Here is a 26,172-nt window from a genome sequence, read left to right as displayed (position 1 = left end):
TCTCTGTACGCGTGGAACAGACTTCCTAAATCAGTACGTCAAGCTCCATCTCTGGCCGTCTTCAAATCTAGGCTAAAAGCCCACCTTTTTGAGGCTGCTTTTAACTCCTAACCCCTATTCACTTGTATAGTACCTATGTCTGTTATATCATTCCCACATTAAGTATTTCCCTTACCCCTTACTTGTCCTGTTTGTCAGTTCTGATTAGATTGCAAGGGACTGTCTGTTCACATTCAAGTGTACAGTGTTACAGCGCTGTGTACGTCTAGTAGTACTACAGAAACGATAAATAGTAATAGTAATTTAAGGGGTCCTTTTACTAAGGCATGCTAGCGATTAGCCCACGCTAAATAAGATACTTATTATATTCCTATGGGAGTCTTATTTAGTGCATGCTAAATCTGTTAGTGCGCCTTAGTAAAAGGACCCCTAAATGTGTTAATACAATAATCCAAAGCAAGGTATACATGTATTTTTTTTCTGACACATATTTGTTTTGAATTACCATTAAGAAACCCGTATGAGTGATGGAAAGGTATCTAACATGTTTTTCAGATGTGAGATTTTGATATTCCTAAAACTTGGCTCATATACACAACTGAGGAGGCGTGGCCTAGTGGTTAGAGTACTGGTCTTGCAATCCAAAGGTGGCCAGTTAAATTCCCACTGCTGCTCCTTGTGATCTTGGGCAAGTCACTTAACCCTCCATTGCCTCAGGTACAAATAGATTGTGAGCCCTCCTGGGACAGAGAAATATCCAGTGTACCTGAATGTAACTCGCCTTGAGCTACTACTGAAAAAAGGTGTGAGCAAAATCCAATAAATATAAAAAATATAACTATGTATCTACCCCTTGACTGGTGTGTGAAAAATTAGACAATCTTTAATTGGGTTTTTGGTGATACACCCTCTGAATAGAAAAGGAAGCAGCAGGGTTTTGACTATAAGCCATATTTGCTGTGGCTGCTATGGAAACTGAACTTCCACTCCTGCCCATTCACATCCTGACACTAATCCTGCTGACAAATTAACATCATTCTGAAAGAGCTTCAAGAAATAAATGCTCAACAAAAATTAGCAATTTTCAGTGTTAGAGGGATGTCAACTTTTACAGATCCATGCCCATGCAACATTCGTATTCTCTATTCAGTCTGAAGGAGCAGATATTCCCATATGCTTGTACAAAACAGTTGTCATATTTCAAACAGATTATCAAGCAGTCTATGTGGTACTTACTATTGCTGTCCGGAAGAGTCTCACACATTTCACAATAAGGTAACAATAAGCTATTAGTGTATGTACAAGCAGTACAATTCCAGTATTTTTCAGAAAACTGCATTTCATTTGAAATAGGTAGTGTGCCTTCACTGAGTTCTTGAGATTGTGGCTGCATCAACATGGAGCTACTTTTGCTGGAGCAAGATTTCCTTTTTAATGTATTGGCATTTTTTGGTGTTTGCATGCCTATGGATCGGATTTTCTTTGCTTGAGGTTCAGTGTCAATTTCATTGAAAATGGCATCTACATCGATAATTTCACTACACTCTTGGTTGTTTTCAGTGGTTTTCCCCGGTACAGGTTTAGAAGTCGTTTCATAATTCTCTGTCTCAGAACATTCTAAACTGAAACTTGGAGGTGGCCCACAAGCAATCCTTTTACGCTTTTTCTCTGCATCAGACTTAGGTGAGAAGAAGGAACGAATATCATGCTGCTTTTCTTTCTCAAACTAGGAGACAAAGAAACAAGCATATCGTTAATGTACGTCCGCAAACAAAAATACTGCATCTAATTTTGTATTTTTTTCAAGTGAAACACTGATTCTTTTACCTGCTACCGTTTTCAAGCAAATAAAATGTATTTACATATTAACATACAAAAGACAACAAATATTGATTAAAAAAATACATAGCCACAAAGGTTCTGACACATTTTGTTTTTATTAGAACTTGCTTCTGTAGTGCTTTTTAGATTAAAATCCTAATAAACCGGAATTGGCAATCGCCAACACGGTACTATGTAAGCCACACTGAGCCTGCAAATAGGTGGGAAAATGTGGGATACAAATGCAACAAATAATAATAATAAAGGAAAAATATTCATCTTCAATGAGAAAATGAACAACAGGAGCAATCAAGCTTTCAAAACTGAAATGCAACACCCAAAAACATCTCTAGCCTATGTGGCATGAATAACTTGGAATGTGGAATTACATAATATTAATTTTTAAATGACAAGCTAAACTGGACAATATTTCCATATTAACAGCACAAATGCAGAAAACCCCCCAAAGAAAAATAATAAACATTGGCAGTACTTATATTTAATAATGCTATCATACAAAACCAATAATTATAAGAACTATCACCCTGTCAAAGTCATTTCCCCTCTTCCCTCCTTCCCCCCACCAGACAATATTTAAATTAATAGGAAAATGGCTTAGATCATCTGTAACTTTTTTTTTTGTTTGAAATCTCTTTGTCATCATAAACCAACAATCAGACAAACACAGTAATGGCAACAGCAGCAAACATGAACAAGTGGCATGACAGTTTTCTAGAATAAACCCGTTTACCAACCCTGCCCACAAAATTTTTTTTTTTAAATAAATATACTAACCATTTAATAATCTACTACGGGCTGCCAGAGTCAAAGACACCAAAAATGGTTCCCAAATGGCACAGAATTTGACTCCCTGAATTGAGTCAATATCTCAAAATTCACATCGTTCCATAAAACTTGTGTAATCATAAAGGATCACCGGTGGGCCAAAGAAGGTGGCTCTGATTTAAGCTAATAAATAAGGATACGCTTAACGTCCAATAAGCCTATCCTTGGTTTGTTTGTTTTTTTGTTACATTTGTACCCCGCGCTTTCCCACTCATGGCAGGCTCAATGCGGCTTACATGGGGCAATGGAGGGTTAAGTGACTTGCCCAGAGTCACAAGGAGCTGCCTGTGCCTGAAGTGGGAATCAAACTGAGTTCCTCAGTTCCCCAGGACCAAAGTCCACCACCCTAACCACTAGGCCACTCCTCCACTGTTGCTACTGTTTGAGATTCTACATGGAATGTTGCTATTCCACTAGCAACATTCCATGTAGAAGTCGGCCCTTGCAGATCACCAATGTGGCCGCGCAGGCTTCTGCTTGTCTGACGTCCTGCACTCACAGACTCACAGAAACAGAAGCCTGCGCAGCCTTCTACATGGAATGTTGCTAGTGGAATAGCAACATTCCATGTAGAATCTCCAATAGTAGCAACATTCCATCTAGAATCTCCAATAGTATCTATTTTATTTTTGTTACATTTGTACCCCGCGCTTTCCCACTCATGGCAGGCGCAATGCGGCTTACATGGGGCAATGGAGGGTTAAGTGACTTGCCCAGAGTCACAAGGAGCTGCCTGTGCCTGAAGTGGGAATCGAACTCAGTTCCTCAGTTCCCCAGGACCAAAGTCCACCACCCTAACCACTAGGCCAGTGTAGGACACTGAAGGTCATATGATCCAAAAAGGGCCAAATGCTGTGGGGGCCAACACGTCTTATGAGGAAAAAAACAGTATGGGCTGTTAATCCTAAACAGGTAATCTAATACTCCAAAGAACTGAAAAACAGCCAAACACAATCCAAAGGGGGGTGTGGAATGAATGTAAAGAAATGAGGAAAGTGGGAAATACCCTCAGAAACCAAGGCTTCTGCCAAGGTCTAATCAACAAGACACTATTATCTATAAAAGACTTTGTGCCCGTGATCAAGTTTCTTTCATGGGGTAAATATTCCCTACTCCACTCATTCAAAAATGCCCATATAAGAGCATCATGCAAAATTGCCCATAATAGAGCACAAATATTTTATACAAAAAAGCCCATAATAGAGCACAAATATTAAAGATAACTGAGTAACAAAAACTGTTCAAGCTACAGCATAGCATGCATCAACTTAGCTGAATAAATGCTGGCTTGACAACTCCACAATTCAACTGTTGATTTTCAACGGGGCCAGATTCGTTTCACCCATATAGCAGGGCTTCATCAGGAACCACTCAGTTGGATCATACTGACAGGGGTATCTGCCTCAAAGCTGACTAAACTTCTCTTACAACCGTCTACTCAGCACTCTCTCTCCTACTGTCATCCCTTCTATCAGTCATATCCTCAATCTTTCACTTTCCACTGCAACTGTTCTTGATGCCTTCAAATATGCCGTAGTTACACCACTCCTCAAAAAGCCTTCACTGGATCTTACCTGCCCTTCCATCACCTCATTTCACTACTCCTTTTCTTATCCAAGCTACTTGAATATGCTATTCACCGCCATTGTTTTGACTTTCTTTCATCTCAAGCTATTCTTGATCCACTTCAATATGGCTTTTGCCCTCTATATTCAACTGAAACATCCCTTGCTAAAATCTCCAATGACCTGGTCCTGGCCAGATCCAAAGGTCTATATTCTATCTTCATCCTTCTCTATTTGCTGCTTTTGACACTGTTATCACCACTTATTCCTTGATATATTGTCCTCACTTGGATTTCAGGGCTCTATTCTTTCTTGGTTTTCTACTTATATCTCCCATCACACTTTTAGTGTATGCTCTCGGATGGATCCTCCTCCACTTCTATCCCTATCTTAAACAAGCAGTATCAGTTGATGTACCTCAGAGCTTTGTCTTGGGATACTTATTCCCTTGGTGCTCTGATCTCCTCCCATGGTTTTCAAATTCACCTTTAGGCTGATGAATCCCAGATCTACCTCTCCACACCAGAAATTTCAGCAGGAATCCAGGTCCAAGTCTCAGCCTGCCTGTCTGACATTGCTGCTTGGAAGTCTCATTGCCATCTGAAACTAAACATGACCAAGACTGAGCTTATCTTTCTCCCTAAATCCACTTCTCCTCTTCCCCCATTCTCTATCTCTATAGATAACAATCTCATCCTCCCTGTCTCATCAGCTCGTAACCTTGGGGTCATCTTTGACTCCTCTTGCTCTTTCTCAGCACATATCCAACAGACTGCTAAAACCTACCGTTTCTTTCTCTATACCATCACTAAAATTTGTCCCTTCCTTTACGAGCACACTACCAAAACCCTTATCCACACTCTTTATCACCTCACACACACTACTGCAACTTGTTTCTCATAGGTCTACCACTAAGCCCTCTCTTTCCCCTTCAATCCATTCAGAATTCTGTTGCACGATTTATATTCTGTCAGTGTTGCTTCACTCATATTAGCCCTCTTCGTAAGTCACATCATTGGCTCCCTGTTTCCTCATATAGTTCAAACTCTTCTTATTGATTTACAAGTGCATTCACTCTCCAGCTCCTCAGTATCTCTCCACTCTTATCCCTCCCTATGCTCCTCCCCGGGAACTCCATTCATCAGGTAAATCTCTCTTAGCTGTACCCTTCTCCCCCACTGCCAACTTCAGACTCTGTCCCTTTTATCTATCTGTATCGTATGCCTGGAACAGACTTCCTGAGTCAGTACGTCAAGCTCGGCCATATTCAAATCTAGGCTAAAAGCTCACCTTTTATGAGGCTGCTTTTAACTCCTAACTCCTAGTCAAATGTTCAATACCAATGTCTATTTTATCATTCCCATTATAAATAATTCCCGTATCCCTTATTTGTCTGTCTTGGTTAGACTGTAAGCTCTATTGTCTCTTACATGTTCAGTGTACAGTGCTATGTACATTTAGTAGCGCTATACAATGATAAGTAGTAGTAATAGTATACTCAGAGCAGCAATACCTGCATGACCCATAGGTCTGAGTGGATTACATTCAAGAAGACAATTACATGAACAGAATGATACCAGTGATTTGGCATAAACTAAAGCTTAAAATACTTGGCAGAACACTGCACTGGTAGTGGTGTTTTTCCATGTGAAATCTGAGATATGTCTGTCTGGGAAGTATAGAAATGTGGGTGTAGGCATGAGCTTGGAGGAGTTTTCTTTTTTCTTACATCCAATTTTCAAGGTCTTACTGAAGCCAGTCCACAATTCCAAAGTTATATGAAGGGTATTGGGATTGCAAGCTGAGTCATAGCTTGTGTTTTATGCCATGTCATTAAAGAGTTTTTCCAATATCAATTCCAGTCTTTTGAGGTATTGTTTGCTGATCTGCCTTCAACAATTTCAGTTGGATTGTTGCACCTTCTTCTCCTCCTAGATAATTACTGTATATATGTTTTCCTGCTCGAGTTCTTTTATACTACAGTCTTTTGTCAGATGTTTTCAGTTTTCATTGTCTGTTATGCCTTTGTCCAGCACAAAAATTATCCTGATGGAATCTGAGAAACTCTTTATTACTCAGAGTTGTTCTGTCACCTGATGATCACAAGAGTTCTACAGTTTCAAATTATCCAGAAATAGCAGGTGGGATACTATCTGGGTCACCAGTGCCTCTAAATCCGTAACTCGTGCTAGTAAGAGTTCTCAGAGGATTTGAAGCCAGATAGAACAAGAATGATGGTAGATAATTTTGAAATATTCCTCTCTGGATCTTGATGCTAGGAATAAACAAGCTGTCCTTTCTAATACAGACACAGTGTAGTATGACATTTTTTCATGGCAAACTTGATGTATTCAATAAAGGGATCACTCTGTATATTTCAAGACAATTTATTATCCAACAGAATGGAATGCTATTAAAAGCTTCTTTTTCTTTTTAAATAAGTCCATACCCTCCTATATACCCCTTCACAGGTCTTGTGCTTAATTTTGTTTTATTGATTTACACAGTTCTTAATTATGCATTGGCTTCAATTTGTTTAGTTTGCCTATGGGCTGGATAACCCCTTATAGTCAAGAACCATCTCTATCTTGGGGTAATATGTCTGTCTGTCTGTCTGTATTTCAGAATTACACCACAGTATTTCCTTCCAACATTGAAGTAACTTATAGGAAATTGCCCATTCAGTAGACCTACTACTGCTACCTAAAAGAATAAGAAGGTCTCATAGTTTATTAAGTCTCATGTGGAACGTTTGAAATCCAATTTCCTCCCAGTCTCTTGCTGTTATTTTAACGCAAGATCTGTTTGTAATAAAACTCGTCTTATTAGAGACCTGATAGGTGATAATCAGTTAGGGATTGCTTTTACAGCTGAAACATGGATAGTTAATGATGATCCCTGTATCTTAACCAATTTATGTCCTCCTGGATATATGTTCTTAGTCATTCAAGACCAGACAAGAAAGAAGGTGGTATTGCAATCATTTTTAAGACTTTTTTTTTTTTTAACTGTCAGTAGTTGCCACTATTTATTCTCCAGATTTATTACTTTTATATTGTAAATTGAGTCAAACTGGGCAGGCAGCACCTTAGCACTCTCCTTTCATTTCAAACCATACAATACATATATCCATAATATGAAAGACATTCACAATAGCGAGCATTTACATATATGGATACAGTTTGCAGTAACAAGATCTTCTCTACAGAGCATTTTTGGGCAAGGAGTCTAGCCTTTGAGTCACACAGTTCTCTCTACTCCAGCCTTATTCACAAAGTAGATTCTCTGCTCCGCCTGGGGCACATACCATAGACATGCCTAGGTGCTAACACAGCTTTGATCGGGGGATTGCCGTAATAGCATCTTCCCCTTCTCAACCATTGATTCTCTATTTTGAAGCCTTCAACTCTTAGATGTCATCCATGCCACTGCACATCACATTTAACGCTGATATGGTTTCAGACATACTGCCATGTACTCTCAGGCTAGGGCCCACTGCCATAGACCAGGACAGCAACAACTCACTTGTCGTGGTCTCCCCACCAGCACTAGCCCTAGCTGCGTCCATAACTAGAACTTACATGCTTACTCAAAAAATCCCCATAACTTGAGATCCGCTGCCTTCATCTATATACAGTGGTGGAAATAAGTATTTGATCCCTTGCTGATTTTGTAAGTTTGCCCACTGACAAAGACATGAGCAGCCCATAATTGAAGGGTAGGTTATTGGTAACAGTGAGAGATAGCACATCACAAATTAAATCCGGAAAATCACATTGTGGAAAGTATATGAATTTATTTGCATTCTGCAGAGGGAAATAAGTATTTAATCCCTCTGGCAAACAAGACCTAATACTTGGTGGCAAAACCCTTGTTGGCAAGCACAGCGGTCAGACGTCTTCTGTAGTTGATGATGAGGTTTGCACACATGTCAGGAGGAATTTTGGTCCACTCCTCTTTGCAGATCATCTCTAAATCATTAAGAGTTCTGGGCTGTCGCTTGGCAACTCGCAGCTTCAGCTCCCTCCATAAGTTTTCAATGGGATTAAGGTCTGGTGACTGGCTAGGCCACTCCATGACCCTAATGTGCTTCTTCCTGAGCCACTCCTTTGTTGCCTTGGCTGTATGTTTTGGGTCATTGTCGTGCTGGAAGACCCAGCCACGACCCATTTTTAAGGCCCTGGCGGAGGGAAGGAGGTTGTCACTCAGAATTGTACAGTACATGGCCCCATCCATTCTCCCATTGATGCGGTGAAGTAGTCCTGTGCCCTTAGCAGAGAAACACCCCCAAAACATAACATTTCCACCTCCATGCTTGACAGTGGGGACGGTGTTCTTTGGGTCATAGGCAGCATTTCTCTTCCTCCAAACACGGCGAGTTGAGTTCATGCCAAAGAGCTCAATTTTTGTCTCATCTGACCACAGCACCTTCTCCCAATCACTCTCGGCATCATCCAGGTGTTCACTGGCAAACTTCAGATGGGCCGTCACATGTGCCTTCCGGAGCAGGGGGACCTTGCGGGCACTGCAGGATTGCAATCCGTTATGTCGTAATGTGTTACCAATGGTTTTCGTGGTGACAGTGGTCCCAGCTGCCTTGAGATCATTGACAAGTTCCCCCCTTGTAGTTGTAGGCTGATTTCTAACCTTCCTCATGATCAAGGATACCCCACGAGGTGAGATTTTGCGTGGAGCCCCAGATCTTTGTCGATTGACAGTCATTTTGTACTTCTTCCATTTTCTTACTATGGCACCAACAGTTGTCTCCTTCTCGCCCAGCGTCTTACTGATGGTTTTGTAGCCCATTCCAGCCTTGTGCAGGTGTATGATCTTGTCCCTGACATCCTTAGACAGCTCCTTGCTCTTGGCCATTTTGTAGAGGTTAGAGTCTGACTGATTCACTGAGTCTGTGGACAGGTGTCTTTCATACAGGTGACCATTGCCGACAGCTGTCTGTCATGCAGGTAACGAGTTGATTTGGAGCATCTACCTGGTCTGTAGGGGCCAGATCTCTTACTGGTTGGTGGGGGATCAAATACTTATTTCCCTCTGCAGAATGCAAATAAATTCATATACTTTCCACAATGTGATTTTCCGGATTTAATTTGTGATGTGCTATCTCTCACTGTTACCAATAACCTACCCTTCAATTATGGGCTGCTCATGTCTTTGTCAGTGGGCAAACTTACAAAATCAGCAAGGGATCAAATACTTATTTCCACCACTGTATTTATATATATATCGACACACACACACACACATATATATATATATATATATATATATATACACACACACATATAAATATATATATACACACACACACACACACACATATATATATCCATAAGAGGCCTTTTATAAGGAGTCGAGTAAGCCTATGCGACTAAAACTGCCCCTTCATTTGGAGATGTCCCTGGGTAGGTTTTCGAAGGTCCATTTGTCATCTTGCCATAGCTGTCGGTCCTATCTTCCCCTCCTATGCAAATCTGTCAACTGTCAAACCTATGCAATGGGAGTACCAAAAGACTTAAGTGAACACGCTCTCCCACTCAATGAGATACATAGAGTTTGGACTTATATTTGTACTTATATCCGAAGCATGTATGTGATGAGCAAAGATAGCCTTGGGCCACAACAGCATGACAGAATTCCTCACCGTAGTCTAGGTCCAGTAAGAGCCAGCATGAGGAATAACTTGCAATTGGAGTAGCATGGCACACTAATTCCATGTACTATATGTAGGAATAGCAGAAATTGACTTGATGGTATACCAGAGAGCAGCAAGCCTGAAGGATACTGAAATAGTGTACAGTCAAGTGCAGTAAGTATATAAGAAAACTGCAAACCTGAAGGCTATTGAAGCGTTGTACCTTCAGGTGTAATAGGTATCTAGGAGACCTCCCAGCAGTAGGCTATTGATGCTGTGTACTTTCAATAAACAGCTTTCAAGTTTTTATTGTCATACCTTCCATAATCAGCCAGCAAGTTACAATATTATAAGTTACCTTATAATATGGAGTTTAAAAAAAAACCTCATATAACACATCTACAAACCCACTATTTCCTAGCTGAGAAAAGCATTTAAAACAGAATTAAGTTTAATCTGCATACCTGAATCAAATATGAACTGCAGTGCATTCTTTCAAGCGTGATCAAAATTAATTTTATTTAAAATGATTGAGAAAAAAATGTGCCACTAGTCTTACATGGGTGAACAAAACATCCTCGTTAATCTCTTCAAGATCTTCATTTGGTGTCCAGCTTTTAGCAAAACTCAGAAAGTCCCACTTTGTTTTATCATCTTCATCAGCCTGTATTTTCTCCTTCTTTCCATTTAATGTATTACCTGTAACATTTGCCTGCAGATTGATAAATGCACAACGTAAGTCACTGAATTTCACACTTAATATTTATGTTCAGGTATTAATGCTCACAAAGTATTATCTTTCTACTGGGCAATGGGAGATGACAAAAATCCTTATGCTTAGATTGAGAACATCAGAGTCAGTGATGTTTTCATTAATCAAGGAAGAAAAGTTACACTACATGCTGACGGGTCCCAGTAAGATTCCTGGATCAGGGCTTCCACTCCCTGGGCTGGCTGGAGATGCTGCAAAGGCAGTGCTCAAACCCTTTGAGAGAGCTGTAATCACTGAATAAGAATGATGCTGCAATGATCAGAACCAGGGCCTATGGTTTTAAGGTTCCAAAACAAGCCATGCTACCTGGAGTCTGGAACAGGATAATCACTGCAATAACTCAGAGTATGTTGGGGGGTGGGGAAGGAGAAGATAAAATAGGGGAAAAATCTCTTTGTAGTACCAGAAGCATTTGGTAACCCTTTCTCCCTCCATGGTTTTGAAAATTAAAATCAACAAACAAGATAATCCCATGACCATTTCTCCTAGAATAATCCTTTTAAAAACATGTACAATTACACAACATACTTTTAAATGTCACAATTTATTTTCTATGTGTGTTATATCTAGCCATCCGTCTATACAGATAGGTAGATAAATGGATATATATATATTTTTTTTTAGAATATAATGAGAGCAATTTCTAAAAAAACATTTAAGCCAGGTAAATGGGCTTTTTAGAATATGACAGCAATTTCTAAAAGACATTTAAGCCAGGTAAACGGTCTATATGGTGGGGCTATCAGTACTTCTTTTGCTTTGCCTGAAGCTGCTCTTTGCTGTCCTACTCAACTGCATTTTTCAAGTCATAAGGCCCCATTAAGCTCAATGTTACTTATTTACTATCATCTGTGACTTAGTTGAATTTGATAAATAGTTCTCAACCATCTTCACATCATCACATGTGCTTAGTTATTAATTTTATGTGTGATAATAAATAAAAGAAATTTTATTACCCAGCAGTTATGCAGTGGTATGCTGGTAAATGTTTAACAGGCTCTGTCCAAACAAACAAACCTGTAGATATGTACGTAACTGTATTATACATTCTACTGATACAAATGATATAATGCAGGCAGAAACCAAATTACAAATAATACTAAAACACACAAAATTCTTTACTCTAAATTCCAAATGGCCAACTGATTTTCACCACACTCTTGTATCTGTAGCCAATCTATGTTTGCTATTCATCCCAATCTAATAATTCTTTACACAATAAATTTCATGACATTAAACCTGACATATGATTTACTGTCAAGACTACTTCTCATCCAATATACCAATCTACCCACTACTTGGAAACTAGAGCACGCTGGACTGTTACACATTCCTACTCGGACACTACATGCCAGCAGAGTCCTTCACCTCATTCGCACATGCAAAATATGGACAGACACTCAACTGATACAAAATAGGGGGCCACAAGGAGCATGCATACAAAAACTGGAGACAAAAACACTTCTTGGAATCACTGTGGATTGAAATTCCATGTGTAAAGGGGAAAAGGATAGCGATATGAATGTACTACCGTCCACCTGGCCAGAATGAACAGACGGATGCAGAAATGTTAAAGGAAATTAGGGACGCAAACATTTTAGCGAAATGGCTACAGGTGGCACTACCACGTTTAATTCATGCTGACCACGCTGGCTTCATTCACAATAGGCAGACTTTTGATAATACTAGACGGGCGTTGCACTTGATTGATAGGGCACAAGCACAAAGTGATCAACTGGTGCTTTTGTTATTAGATGCAGAGGCAGCCTTTGATCGGGTCCTCTGGGCTTATCTTTTTTGAAATTTTGAAGAAAGTAGGGTTATCAGGGCCTTCTCTGCATCGTATTCAAGCTTTATATAGCCATCCATTAGCTCAGTTAAGCATTAATGGCACCTATACCACATCTTTTGAGCTGTTTAGCGGTACGCGACAGAGTTCCGCTCTATCATCGCTCCTTTTTGCCCTCTTGATGGAGCCTTTAGTTTATCTTATCCGTGCTTCTCCACTAATTTGAATGATCCAAATTGGGGAACAAAATATTAGAATCATGTTATTTGCCAATGATATTTTTCTTACGTTAGCTGACCCGCAAGCCTCATTATCAGCTACCATGGCAATCTTAACAGCTTATAATAAAATTTCAGGCTTTAAAATTAATCTTCATAAATCTGAAATCTTACCCATTGGTGTTTCCTCAGACGTGATGACTTCCCTGCAGGCAGAATTTCCTTTCCAATGGGTCCAGGCCTCTATCAGTCACTTGGGGGTCAATTTGATTCCTACTATAGCTGAGATATATCAAGTGAACTTGTCACTTAAGCTAAAAGAGCTGTTTTTAGAAATTTATAGATGGGATGGTTTACTGCTATCTTGGGTGGGGAGGATAGCAGCAGTTAAGACGATTCTATTGCCTAATTTGTTTATGGCTTTGTCTATTAACATCCTAAAATCGTTTTTTAGATCCCTCATAAAAAAAAAGTTTTTGCTTTTATTTGGCTTAAGAGACCTCCTCAGGTAAATTGGAATGTTCTCTATCAATCTCGGAAAGATGGGGTATAGGAGTCCCTAATTTTGCATTATATTATACAGCAGCTCTCTTCCTGTAGCAGTATGGCAATGGAGGGACTCTAAACCGTGGGTACATATTGATCAACATTTAGTAGGAGATACTCCCCTATGGGTCCTCCCTTGGCTTCCCCTGTCCGCACTGTGAAAGATCTCAGCTCTGGTGGGAGGCCAAACCAAGGTTGTTTTGGAGGATTGGGTTGGGTGTGGAGCTCAAATGTTTCTTGAACGCCAATATCACTTAACAACCCCCATCATGTATGCTTTGGGATTTATCCCTGGTATGCTTGATCCTGCATATCGGTGATGGGCAGCATCTTCCCTTTGTATGTTGAGTCAGATATGAAAGGAAGGGGAATTTATGACCTTTGATGATTTGAAAGATGAATATGGCCTTTCAGCGAGGGATACATATCACTATACTCAATTAAAAGATTTTATCACCCGCAGAACCAAGACTGAGTTAATGTTAGCAGAAATGGAGAGAGAACGCGCATTGCAATCGGGTATAGGGAGAGGCGGGATCTGTAGAATTTATCAAACGCTGTTACATAGAAAACTCAGACATTACTCCCTTATCAGACTAGAAGGGAATCAACCACCACAATGGATGAAAACTTTTATGTAGTTGCTAAAGATTTCAGTGGCTACCCTCTGGTGGAAAATGGATACAAGATGTTGTTACCAGTGGTACTTCACTCCTCATATACTGTTATAAATATTTAAGATGGGGTCAGCTGCTTGCTGGTAATAATGCGGAGGGGCGGGCACCTTTTATCATATATGGTGGTCATGCCCTAAAATTCAGTTTTTTTGGACTGCTCTTCATACTCAGCTACTAAGATTTATACCAGGGCTCCCCTCCATACAACCAGATAATTATTTGCTGAATGTTCAAGCAGCAGGGGTTAAGAAAGAACTTCATCAACTCTTGATTCATGTTTATACTGCTGCTCAGATCTTGGTGGCGAAACAATTGAAGCGTTGCCATCAGTGGAAGATGTCTTCAATAAGGTAGACTACTGTTGTCTCATGTCCAAGCGTACGGCTAAAAAACACGGGCATCTTCTGCAATTCCCAAAATGTGGGATGTCTATATGCACTGGCGAGATATATTGGTATAATGGACCTTGTCATCACTATAATTTAGATTCAAGAAGAGTCACATCTATCTACTTATCATTTCTATAGCACTACAAGGCATACGTAGCGCTGTACACCTTACACAGAAGATAGTCCCTGCTCAAAGAGCTTACAATCTAGGTAAGACAGGCAAACAGACAGAACAATTAAGGGTAAGGAAATAAAGAAGTGAGGACAAAGGACAGGGTAAGTGAGTTAGGAGTCAAAAGCAGTGGTAAAGAGGTGGGTTTTGAATTTGGACTTGAAAACGGCTAAAGACGGGGCTAGACGTACAGGCTCGGGAAGTCCATTCCAGGCGTGAGGTGCAGCAAGATAAAAGGAACGGAGTCTTAAATTAGCAGTAGAGGAGAAAGGGACGGACAAGAGAGATTTACCAACAGAACGGAGCACTCGAGGGGGAAAGTAGGGGGAGACAAGAGTGGAGAGGTACTGGGGAGCGGCAGAGTGAATGCACTTATAGGTCAATAGGAGAAGTTTGAATAGAATACGGAAACGGATAGGAAGCCAGTGAAGTGACTTAAGGAGAGGGCTAATGTGGGCATAGCGACTTTGGCGGAAAATGAGTCGCGCAGCAGAGTTTTGGATTGATTGAAGAGGAGAGAGATGGCTAAGAGCCTTTGCACTGGCGTTTTAGTTGAGTTGAGATGGGGTGGAATTATTTGGGAATTGTGAAATATGAAGCTTGTAGTTGTGATTGAGCTGATCTTCATGTTTGAAATTGAAAAAATGTGGAAATATATCAATTGACTACTTAAAGAGTATAAACAATGAACAGGGTCTTACTGTCAGGGGGGCTGCAAAAGTTTAGGAATAGTTGTTCATTTCTTACAATAGCAGCAGCTAAAAAGGTTACTGGGATGGTTACTGGATGGTGCAGCAAGTAGCACTGCTCAGCAATTCTACTTCTAAACCTGCATAGAAGCATTGCTGCTAGCTTAAGAAGCAAAACCACAGTTGCTTGTAACAGGAGATCTTAAAGGACAACATGGTTACGGTTAAATTACTTATATTTCATGGCAGTCTAAAGTGGATTACAAAATTACATACATTATCAATTTCAAAAATTACAATATAAAATGCCAACTTATAACCCAACCAAATAATAAAAATGGAAAATTAAAATAACTTCTGTAAGAAACAGTGATTATAATACAGTACTAAACATATCAATTTTTAAGAAGTTCATAAGACAGAGAAAAACAACTTTTCAACAGATGTTCAGATTTGGAGGCCTTATCTTTCTAAAGATGTTAAAAGACTTGAAGAGGTACAGAAAAAAAGCCACGAAAATGGTAGGGGGTTTACATAGCAAGACGTACATGGAGAGACTTGCTGACCTAACATTTATACCCTGGAGGAAAGGAGAAACAGGGGTGATATGATACAAACGTTCAAAACATTTGAAAGGTATTAATCCACAAACAAACCTTTTCTAGAGACAGGAGGGTGGTAGAACTAAAAGGCATAAATTGAAGTTGAAAGGGGACCAACTCAGGAATAATGTCAGGAAGTATTTTTTCACTGAGTGGGTGGTAGATACCTGGAATGCCCTCCCGTAGTAGAGATGAAAACTGTAACGGAATTCAAAAATATATGGGACAAACACAAAGGAATCCTATTTAGAAGGATCAGATCCAAAGAAGCTTAGGGAAGATTAGGTAGGAAAGCCAGTGCTGGGTAGACTTCTATGATCTGAGCCCTGATCGAGGCTGAACAGACTTGGATGGGCTGGAGTGGAGTTTTTTTAGGGGCTATTAACACCTTAAGAAATTTTAGAACAAGGCCAATGCCGGGCAGACTTCTACGGTCTATGCCCTAAAAAAGGCAAGGATAAATCAAGATCAGGTATATGTATGATTTATTACTTCATACCATATGTAATGAGTTTATCTTGTTGGGCAGACCTGGATGGATCATACTGATCTTTATCTGCCGCCATCTACTATGTTACTGTCAATCTAAGGTAAAATGGTTGATTCCACTCTCTGGATCCTGCAATTGGAAAGGTACTCTTCTTGGTTTTATCATAATTTACTGTTCTTAAAGAGATAAGCAGACTTATTCTGCAATTCCTTATGAATAAGAAGAATTTTATACTTAACCCTTGATTCTACAGGCAACTAATGTAACTGAATGAACCTTGGAGCAATGTGCTGAAAACGAGGGGAATCAGTAAGACACATCATTGAATTCTGTACAACCTGCCATAGGAGCCAACTTTTCAAAATTATTTTGGGTGCTAAGCCCAATGAAAATAACCCCTCCCTGGACACATACAAAGAATTTTCTCAATATTAGGGGTGCTCAAGCACCCACATCACCCACAAAGTCGGCTCCAATGCAACCTGCAATGATTTCAAGCACTACACAAGGGATTACAGTAATCCAAATCACCTAGAATAGTATTTTGTAGGATAAATCTAAAATTCTCAACTAGTAGCACAGGTTTCAACTTGGCCAAAGATGCAATTTGAAAAAATAATTCTCTCTTTTGAGTCTGAATTTGTGGTCCAAGTGTCAAATAAGAATCTAAAAGGCCTCCTAAACATCAAACCTTGGTCACAAGCTTTACAGAAGAATCGGTACTAGATAAATGTTACAAAGACAGCAAAGGGCAGAACCCTGTGGTATACCAGCTGTTATATCGAAGAAGATAATTTATCTCCAATTCTCACGTCCTGTTTCCCACCATGTGGGAAATATCTAAACTATTTAAGGACTATTCCCATAAGCCCAAAGGACTGCAGTCTCTCCACCAGGATGTGATGATTGATTGTGTCAAAGGCTGCTAAAATGTCTAGTAATACAAAAAAGTAATTACAAGACTGATCCAGACCTTGCCTCAACACATCCATCGTTAATAAAAGGAAAGACTCAGTATTTTAGGCCTTACAGAATCCATATTGGAACATGTCCAATATGCCAGACATCTTCAGATAAAGACCAAGCAATGAAAAAATGATCTTCTTGATAAACTTAGCCAAAACAGTCAATGAAGAAACAGCCCAATAATTTGCAGGAATGTTGGGATCCATGTTCATCTACACATACGGATGACAATCAGACAAAGCCCAGATCAGAGAAATGTTAACAAAGCTGTAATATTTCTAGAACTACTCAGGAATATTGTGCATGGTTTCGTATATTGGCTCCCTCTGCTCCATCTACAGATATTGAAAAAGTCAAATGCAAGGGGAGGCAGGGATGGGAGTTGTGAGGACTGCTATCTTGCTATCCTTGCAAAATACTTGTTACAAATAAGCAGCTTTGCTTTTACAAAGGACAGGGATATGTATCGAGGGAGACCAATGCCAATGCTTGTTGGCTTTCACCCAAAGCCAGTCATCGAGGCTCCTTAGTGCCGACGAGGTCGAATACTTATGCTGCCTCAGGGTAAGGTCCAACGCAGGCTGGTCTCAGGAGCCATCCACAGCAGGTGGCACTGAGGCAGGTGGAGACCCATTTGATGCAGCATTGCTCCCAGTGTCCCTAGGTCTAGTAGCCATACGTTCCAATGCAACACTCGACGTCGATGTCGACATCGCCGACCTCAATAGAAAGGAATCGGACCGGGCTCCAAAAATTCTCACCCGTTGAGCCTCTCTGGCCAACTGGGTCCTTTTCTTCATATGAAGACACAGTTAGAAGGGCTATGGTTGTGCCCTAGACAATGGAGACACCAAGAATGGGAGTCCTTACCAGAGATGGTCCGATTGCACCGGGTACAGTGCTTAAAAGCACTGGGTACTTTCGTGGACATGAAAAGGAAAACTTCTGCAGCCAAGTCAAACTATGCAATGGTGCCATAAAAGGGGCAAGGCACCAGAGAGCGTGACCAAAGTCTAGGCCTAAAAACAGCCCAGTGACACAGAAAAAGAAAGGAAACTTACAAAGCGGGAAAAGAAAACAAACAATAAGGGAAGGAAAAACAATGGAATCTGAAGATGGTAACGCGAAAAACAGAGCAAAAATATTACTGAAAAGCACTTAAGAAGCTCTTCAGAACAAGCTGTGAAGAGCAGGACAAAAAAGTCAACTACCCCTCACCGTGGTAGAAAAACAACTGTGGTAACCGCAGTCTTGCAGTGGAAGGGAAGGCACTTGCGCATGCGCAGTGGAGAGTCTCACGCTCCACAAAGATCTTATATGCTTGTTACAAGCTTTGGAGAGGGCAACATGTGATCTCTAGTAAGTACTATGGTTTATGTTTATTAATCTCTTGGCAAACTGCCTTTCAATAAGGCAGGGAATGGATGTGCATTTGATACTTCAGATTCAATGTCATTCATAACCTAAAGCATAAAATTGAATGAAATTTCATACCTTACGATTCAACAATCCCCACATCAGAGTGTCCAATGTTCCTTTTGCTATGAGGTAATGTATATGCACAGAATTGCTTTGCCCAATTCGATGTGCCCGATCTTCTGCTTGTTTCATATGGCCAGGATCCCAGTACAACTCCGCAAACACAATGTGCGTAGCAGCAGTGAAAGTCAAACCCTAACTCAAAACAAAGAAAGTGATGTTAAGTTAGTTATATATCCATAATTCTCTGCCGTGGTGACATTAGAGTCACTTTGGGATCAAACTGCTGCTTTGCATTCCTCTTTACAACAACAAACAATAAAGAACTCAGCTGAAATTAAGTTGTTATCTCAAGTTGCCCTCCAGCAAGCACAGACAACTAATCAACATACTTCTAAAATAGAACAATTGGGAGAGAAAATGCATGCATTCTTTGGAAGTTATCAGTCAAACCTCAATTAGGGATAAAAATTATATGTTACGACGTTTACAATATCTTGAAAATAAATCAAGAAAACTTAATTTGAGATTCACGAACTTTCCAAGATCTCCCTTAATTTCCCCGATTGATATGGTGAAAAAATATTTGACTGAGGTATTAGGAATGCCAAGTGATTCCTTACCTCCTATTGTTCGGGTACAATATCTACAAAATAAATCAAATTCAGAGACTCTCCAACCGAACAGAGGAGTAGCGATGAACTTGACATCATTTCTTGAATCATCTTTGGAAGTAATTTCTCAGAGGTTGACTGCTTTGGTTGTTTTTGCTTTAGAAATGGACCACGACGCAGTCTTAAGACTTTCATTTAGACATTTAGAATCTACTTTTTTTGGATCTAAAATAAGAATATTCCCTGATATGGCTAGAGAGACCCAAAAAAGACGTAGTGCTTTTTTAGCACTACGTCAGAGGACTCTGGCACTTGGAGCAAACTATATGTTAAAATTTCCTTGTATATGTAGAGTATTATATCAAGCCAAATCATTTCAGTTTTTTGATCCTAAACAGTTAGAGGAGTTTTTAGTTTCAAAAGAGGATGTGAATGTAGTAGTAGGATTACCAGACCATACTGTATGATATGCTTAGGGAAGGTTTACTTGGTAACAACAACCCCACTGTAAAAACTTTTTTTTTTTTTTTTTTTTTTTCCTGTTCTCTTCTTGGATCCTATTACTTTATACTTCTGGTCGAAAGTACAGTGTAAACATTTCAATTGTAATAGATATTAGAGATATTGTAAATTTTCTCATATTGTAATCTTCTCTTGTGAGTTGTTAAATTTGGATGAAAATTATAAATAAAATATTTAAAAAAATTAAAAAAATCCATAATTCTCAATATAAAATATGTATTATGCAATTATGAATAGCTAAACACTTCCCCATATATATTGCTTATGAACACTTTTTCATTAAAAAGAAATAGAAATGAATGCTATTGAGAATAGCATTCAGTTTTTCTATGAAACCTCCTTATGACATGCTGGTGTAAAATTTTGCAGTTTGCAGGGGGGTGAGGGGTTGGGGAAAGGGTGAGGATTAGAACCCTCCCCCCCCCCCCACCACCACCACCACACACACACACAGACTGTATTCCTTAATTTGCAAGGATTTGAATCTCAGAACACGGAGTAGAGGTCAAAGATAACCTATAAACACGAAGAAAGATTATACATTCATTTTGTCATTTCTAGTAAAACAACAGATATAAACTGCAGCACAGTTTGCTAAACATGGCCACCAACATGAGTATAAAGTATTGTTGTTCAGTGTTACAAGAAGAGGCCTTTATCTCCAAGGGTGTGGTTACTTGCAAGATTTGGGGATGTTGATATTCCTTGAGTTTCAGAGATAAAATACCTGGTTATGTTAAGGTGGCATTGGTCAAAGACAAATAAAATACTTTACCAGTGGCGTAGGTAAGTGGGCCAAGGTGGCCTGGGCCCCCCCCCCCAAAAAAAAAAAAAAAATTCCTGTGGGCCCCTGGTTTTGCTAGCAGGGGTCCCCAACCTCCGCCAGCTGAAGTGTTGCCCAGCACCGGTCTCCGGTGCTGCCACGTTGCCTGCCCCATGTTCCCCTCATGTCCATCACACTCCTTTTAGGGAAACTGAGTATGCTCAATTTCACTAAAAAGTGCGTGCAGCACGTGAGGGGAAGACAGAGCAGGGCAGGCAATGCGGTGGTGTAGGAGACTGGTACTGGACAATGCTTCAGCTGGCGAGGGTTGGGGAACCCTGCCAGCCAAGGTATTTGCTGGGGGGGGGGGGGGGGGGAGGTGGCGGGGCAGCAGACTAAATGTGCCCCCACCTCAGGCTCTGGCCCCTCCCACCACAAGGTCTGGCTACGCCCCTGCATGTTACTAGGGGGCGCTATGTTTAAACTGGAAGGAAGTGGTTCTGTTAAAATTCATAAATACAGCATCAAGTATTATTGTGGAGGAGTGGCCTAGTGGTTAGGGTGGTGGACTTTGGTCCTGAGGAACTGAGTTTGATTCCCAGCACAGGCAGCTCCTTGTGACTCTGGGCAAGTCACTTAACCCTCCATTGCCTGTCATGAGTGGAAAAGCGCGGAGTACAAATGTAACAAAAATAAAATAAAAAATAAACATGCTACAAAACTCCTGAGGAAGCCTGAGTGAAAGGTGATATGGGCCCTGTTGAGTGTGTGGCAAGCAGAACTTCTTTAACATAGCAGATAAGTGATTTATAAACTTTTGAATAAAGACATCTGAAAAATTAAAAAACAAAAATCAGAAATACAAATAGAATTGGGGTTTTCAGGCCCGATCTAACCATAATGATTCTTTGGACCGTAACTCTAGAAGAAGAGAGAACCAGATTTGATGTGGTTAGTATGGAGCAATGAGAATCATGGTCCCTTGGTCTCAACATAGTTTGAGAAGTTTTCCCTATGAGAGGTAGTGGGGGGCAGTGGTGTTCCTAGGGGGGGCGGCGCCCCGCCCCCCCCCCCCCGGGTGCAGCACCCCGCCCCAATGCAGCACGGACCCCTCCCCCTGTTGCAGCACCCCCCCCCGATGCAGCGCAGAACCCCCCCCCCCCAGGTGCACACCGCTGGTGGGGGGGGTGCCGCAGCGCGCGCCTGCTCAGAGTTCCCTGACTTCGCGCGTTCGCTGGAGCTCCCTCTGACCCGGAACAACCTGTTCCAGGGCAGGGGGAGCTGCAGCGAACGCGCGGTCAGCGAACTCAGAGCAGGCACGCGCCGCGGCTCCCCCCAGCAGCGTGCACCCGGGGCGGACAGCCCCTACCGCCCCCCCCTTGGTACGCCACTGGTGGGGGGGAAGGCGTAAAGGTCTGTTCCCCAGTGAAGTAAGACAGCATCCAAGGCTGGACAGTTGGGAGCATATATCCTGGAACAAAAGAAGGAAAGCTTGTTGTTCTGAGGAGAAGCAAACAGGTCTATTGATGGGGTCCTGCATAAGTACATAAGTACATAAGTAGTGCCATACTGGGAAAGACCAAAGGTCCATCTAGCCCAGCATCCTGTCACCGACAGCGGCCAATCCAGGTCAAGGGCACCTGGCACGCTCCCCAAACGTAAAAACATTCCAGACAAGTTATACCTAAAAATGAGGAATTTTTCCAGTCCATTTAATAGCGGTCTATGGACTTGTCCTTTAGGAATCTATCTAACCCCTTTTAAACTCCGTCAAGCTAACCGCCCGTACCACGTTCTCCGGCAATGAATTCCAGAGTCTAATTACACGTTGGGTGAAGAAAAATTTTCTCCGATTCGTTTTAAATTTACCACACTGTAGCTTCAACTCATGCCCTCTAGTCCTAGTATTTTTGGATAGCGTGAACAGTCGCTTCACATCCACCCGATCCATTCCACTCATTATTTTATACACTTCTATCATATCTCCCCTCAGCCGTCTCTTCTCCAAGCTGAAAAGCCCTAGCCTTCTCAGCCTCTCTTCATAGGAAAGTCGTCCCATCCCCACTATCATTTTCGTCGCCCTTCGCTGTACCTTTTCCAATTCTACTATATCTTTTTTGAGATACGGAGACCAGTACTGAACACAATACTCCAGGTGCGGTCGCACCATGGAGCGATACAACGGCATTATAACATCCGCACACCTGGACTCCATACCCTTCCTAATAACACCCAACATTCTATTCGCTTTCCTAGCCGCAGCAGCACACTGAGCAGAAGGTTTCAGCGTATCATCGACGACGACACCCAGATCCCTTTCTTGATCCGTAACTCCTAACGCGGAACCTTGCAAGACGTAGCTATAATTCGGGTTCCTCTTACCCACATGCATCACTTTGCACTTGTCAACATTGAACTTCATCTGCCACTTGCACGCCCATTCTCCCAGTCTCGCAAGGTCCTCCTGTAATCGTTCACATTCCTCCTGCGACTTGACGACCCTGAATAATTTTGTGTCATCGGCGAATTTAATTACCTCACTAGTTATTCCCATCTCTAGGTCATTTATAAATACATTAAAAAGCAACGGACCCAGCACAGACCCCTGCGGGACCCCACTAACTACCCTCCTCCACTGAGAATACTGGCCACGCAATCCTACTCTCTGCTTCCTATCTTTCAACCAGTTCTTAATCCATAATAATACCCTACCTCCGATTCCATGACTCTGCACTGCTGAAACATTCAACAAACTACCAAGATGCTGAGGGGCCATTCGTGAGGCTGAAGGACTCTGCTCAATTTGTCCGCTAGAGCATTATGTTTGATGGTTAGGTAAACAGCTCTTGATGTTTCGAGAAGCTGCCCACTTCCATATCAGGACTGCTTGTCAACAGAGGTGGTAAGAACCTGCTTATCCTTGTTTGGTTTAGTAATATATCGCAACCTGGTTGTCTGTGCAAATGAGTATTACCTGATTGAGGATGCAGTCTTAAAAGATTTTGAGAGCCAGACCACCCGCAATTCCAGGAGGTTGATAAGATTTAATTCTTCCCGTGGGGACAAATAACCTGTGTGTAGAGACCGTCGAGATGAGCATCCCCACCTACCCATAGAGGCATCCATGGTGAGTACCTTGTGATATGGAGGGGACTGAAAAGGAAGACCCTGGGTGAGATTCTGGGACACCATCCACCACTGTAGAGAGTTGCGTAGCTATGGAATGACTTGAATATGGGCCAAGAGTAGTCCTGTGGTTTGAGACCACAGAGAAGAGTGTCCACTGAATAATTCAGAAGTGGGGTCGAGCCAATGGTATATCCAACCTTCTGCAAGAAGAGCAGGGGAGTGGGTTGAAGAGAGGACTGAGCAGTATGCGAACAGTTCATTCCAAATAATTACAGTTGTTTGAGCTGACTAGTAGTCTGTTTTGAATTACAGCTATGTCATGCAAGGTTCCGCGTTAGGAGTCACGGACCTAGAAAGGGATCTGGGAGTCATCGTTGATAAGACGTTAAAAACTTCTGCTCAGTGTACTGCAGCGGCTAAGAAAGTGCACAGAATGTTGAGTATTATTAGGAAAGGGATGGAAAACAAACACGAGGATGTTATAATGCTGTTGTATCGCTCCATGGTGCAACCGCACCTCGAGTATTATGTCCAATTCTAGTCGCCGCATCTCAAAAAAGATATAAAAGAATTAGAGAAGGTGCAGAGAAGGGTGACGAAAATGATAAAGGGAATGGAACGACTTCCCTATGAGGAAAGGCTGAGAAGGTTAGGGCTCTTCAGCTTGGAGAAAAGGCAGCTGAGGGGTGATATGATAGAAGTCTACAAGATAATGAGCGGATTAGAGCGGACAGATGTGAAGCGTTTGTTTACACTTTCAAACAACAACAAAACCAGGGGACACAAGATGAAGCTAAAATATGGTAGATTTAAAACAAATAGGAGAAAGTTTTTCTTTACTCAGTGTGTAGTTACTCTGGAATTCGTTGCCAGAGAATGTAGTGACAGCAGCTGGCCTTATGGAATTTAAAGGGGGTTTGGACAGATTCCTGAAGGAAAAGTCCATTGAACATCATTCATTTTTTTTTTGGGGGGGGGGGGGGGGGGGGGTTGCCGGGTTCTTGAAGCCTGGATTGTCCGCTGTCACAGACAGGATGCTGGGCTGGATGAACCCTTGGTCTTTTCCCAGTATGGCGGTACTTATGTCTTGGTTTTTATTTTTTCTCCTTTGGTGAATTCTAGATTAAGACAGACATTGGGTTTATTGATGCTAGCTAACACATCAAATGAAGCTCCTTTTCCTAAATGCGAAACTTCCTTTTATATTGAGTTACGTTCAGTCAGTTAGAGGAAGAAGTAGGTTATGAGACTAGAGCAGATAAATATTGCACGTCATATGATAAGTTTAGATGGTATCAAACATTTCTTTAGTTTTTTTCACTGAAGAGTTTATTTATAGTGCAAGGTGCACCTACCAACTTAGCATGAACATTTTCTTTAAACCTAAAACCCATAACTGGGCAAAGTGGCTCTAATGGCCAATGCAGACATGTCTAAGATGACAAACTGAGTTCCATGCTCATGCACTTCTGATAAAATTGAAGGCCACTCTGGTCTTTTTGAAGATTGGTATATCAAGTGATGTCAACTATTTTGCTATTATTAGAATCTGAGAGGGAAGGATAGATGAAATTCCTTGACCTTTTGAAGCAAGGTATGGCATTGCACCATACATAATTGATAGGAAGCAACCCTTGCAGACTGTGCAGCTTTTAAAAGATCCTTCTTCTTCAGTGGCCCGAGAGCCTGGAATCCTTCCCCGGGTGCATATTGGAATAATACTTGTATTTTCTTTCAATTGCTGAGGTAATTATCATAGACTTGGTTTCCAGTATCATCTCTATGCTGATGACACCCAACTGTATCTCTCCACACCAGACATCACCGCAGAGACCCAGGCAAAGGTATCAGCCTGCTTATCTGACATTGCTGCCTGGATGTCCAACCGCCACCTGAAACTGAACATGTCCAAGACTGAGCTCATCGTCTTTCCACCAAAATCCACTTCTCCTCTTCCTCCACTTTCTATCTCGGTTGATAACACCCTCATCCTCCCCGTCTCATCTGCCCGCAACCTCAGAGTCATCTTTGACTCCTCCCTCTCATTCTCTGCGCATATCCAGCAGATAGCCAAGACCTGTCGCTTCTTCCTCTTTAACATCAGCAAAATTCGCCCTTTCCTCTCTGAACACACCACCAGAACTCTCGTCCACGCTCTCATTACCTCTCGCCTGGACTACTGCAACTTACTCCTCACCGGCCTCCCACTTAGCCATCTATCCCCCCTTCAATCTGTTCAGAATGCTGCTGCACGTCTCATATTTCGCCAGAACCGATATACTCATATCACCCCTCTCCTCAGGTCACTTCACTGACTTCCAATCAGATACCGCATTCAATTCAAGCTTCTCCTTCTTACCTACAAATGCACTCAGTCTGCTGCCCCTCACTACCTTTCTACCCTCATCTCCCCTTACGTTCCCACCCGTAACCTCCGTTCACAGGACAAATCCCTCCTCTCAGTACCCTTCTC

At 41.4% G+C, this 26,172-nt stretch overlaps 1 protein-coding gene across 1 annotated transcript in view; it reads right to left on the bottom strand.

Annotated features, from left to right (window-relative positions):
• LOC115474119 (DNA annealing helicase and endonuclease ZRANB3-like) overlaps positions 1 to 26,172 on the bottom strand; it is a 142,118-nt gene that overhangs the window by 40,865 nt on the left and 75,081 nt on the right. Inside the window, exons 11-13 of the mRNA XM_030209453.1 lie at positions 18,687 to 18,866; positions 10,442 to 10,594; positions 1,237 to 1,726 (exon numbers count right to left, since the gene is read on the bottom strand). Of these exons, the coding sequence (XP_030065313.1) occupies positions 1,237 to 1,726; positions 10,442 to 10,594; positions 18,687 to 18,866 (823 nt within the window). The remainder of the gene's footprint in view (positions 1 to 1,236; positions 1,727 to 10,441; positions 10,595 to 18,686; positions 18,867 to 26,172) is intronic.

This window comes from Microcaecilia unicolor, chromosome 7 (assembly GCF_901765095.1).
Source record: "Microcaecilia unicolor chromosome 7, aMicUni1.1, whole genome shotgun sequence".
In the NCBI taxonomy this organism is placed as follows: domain Eukaryota; kingdom Metazoa; phylum Chordata; class Amphibia; order Gymnophiona; family Siphonopidae; genus Microcaecilia; species Microcaecilia unicolor.
The sequence above is the reverse complement of the archived record's forward strand: the minus strand, read 5'-3'. Positions and strand labels throughout refer to the sequence as shown.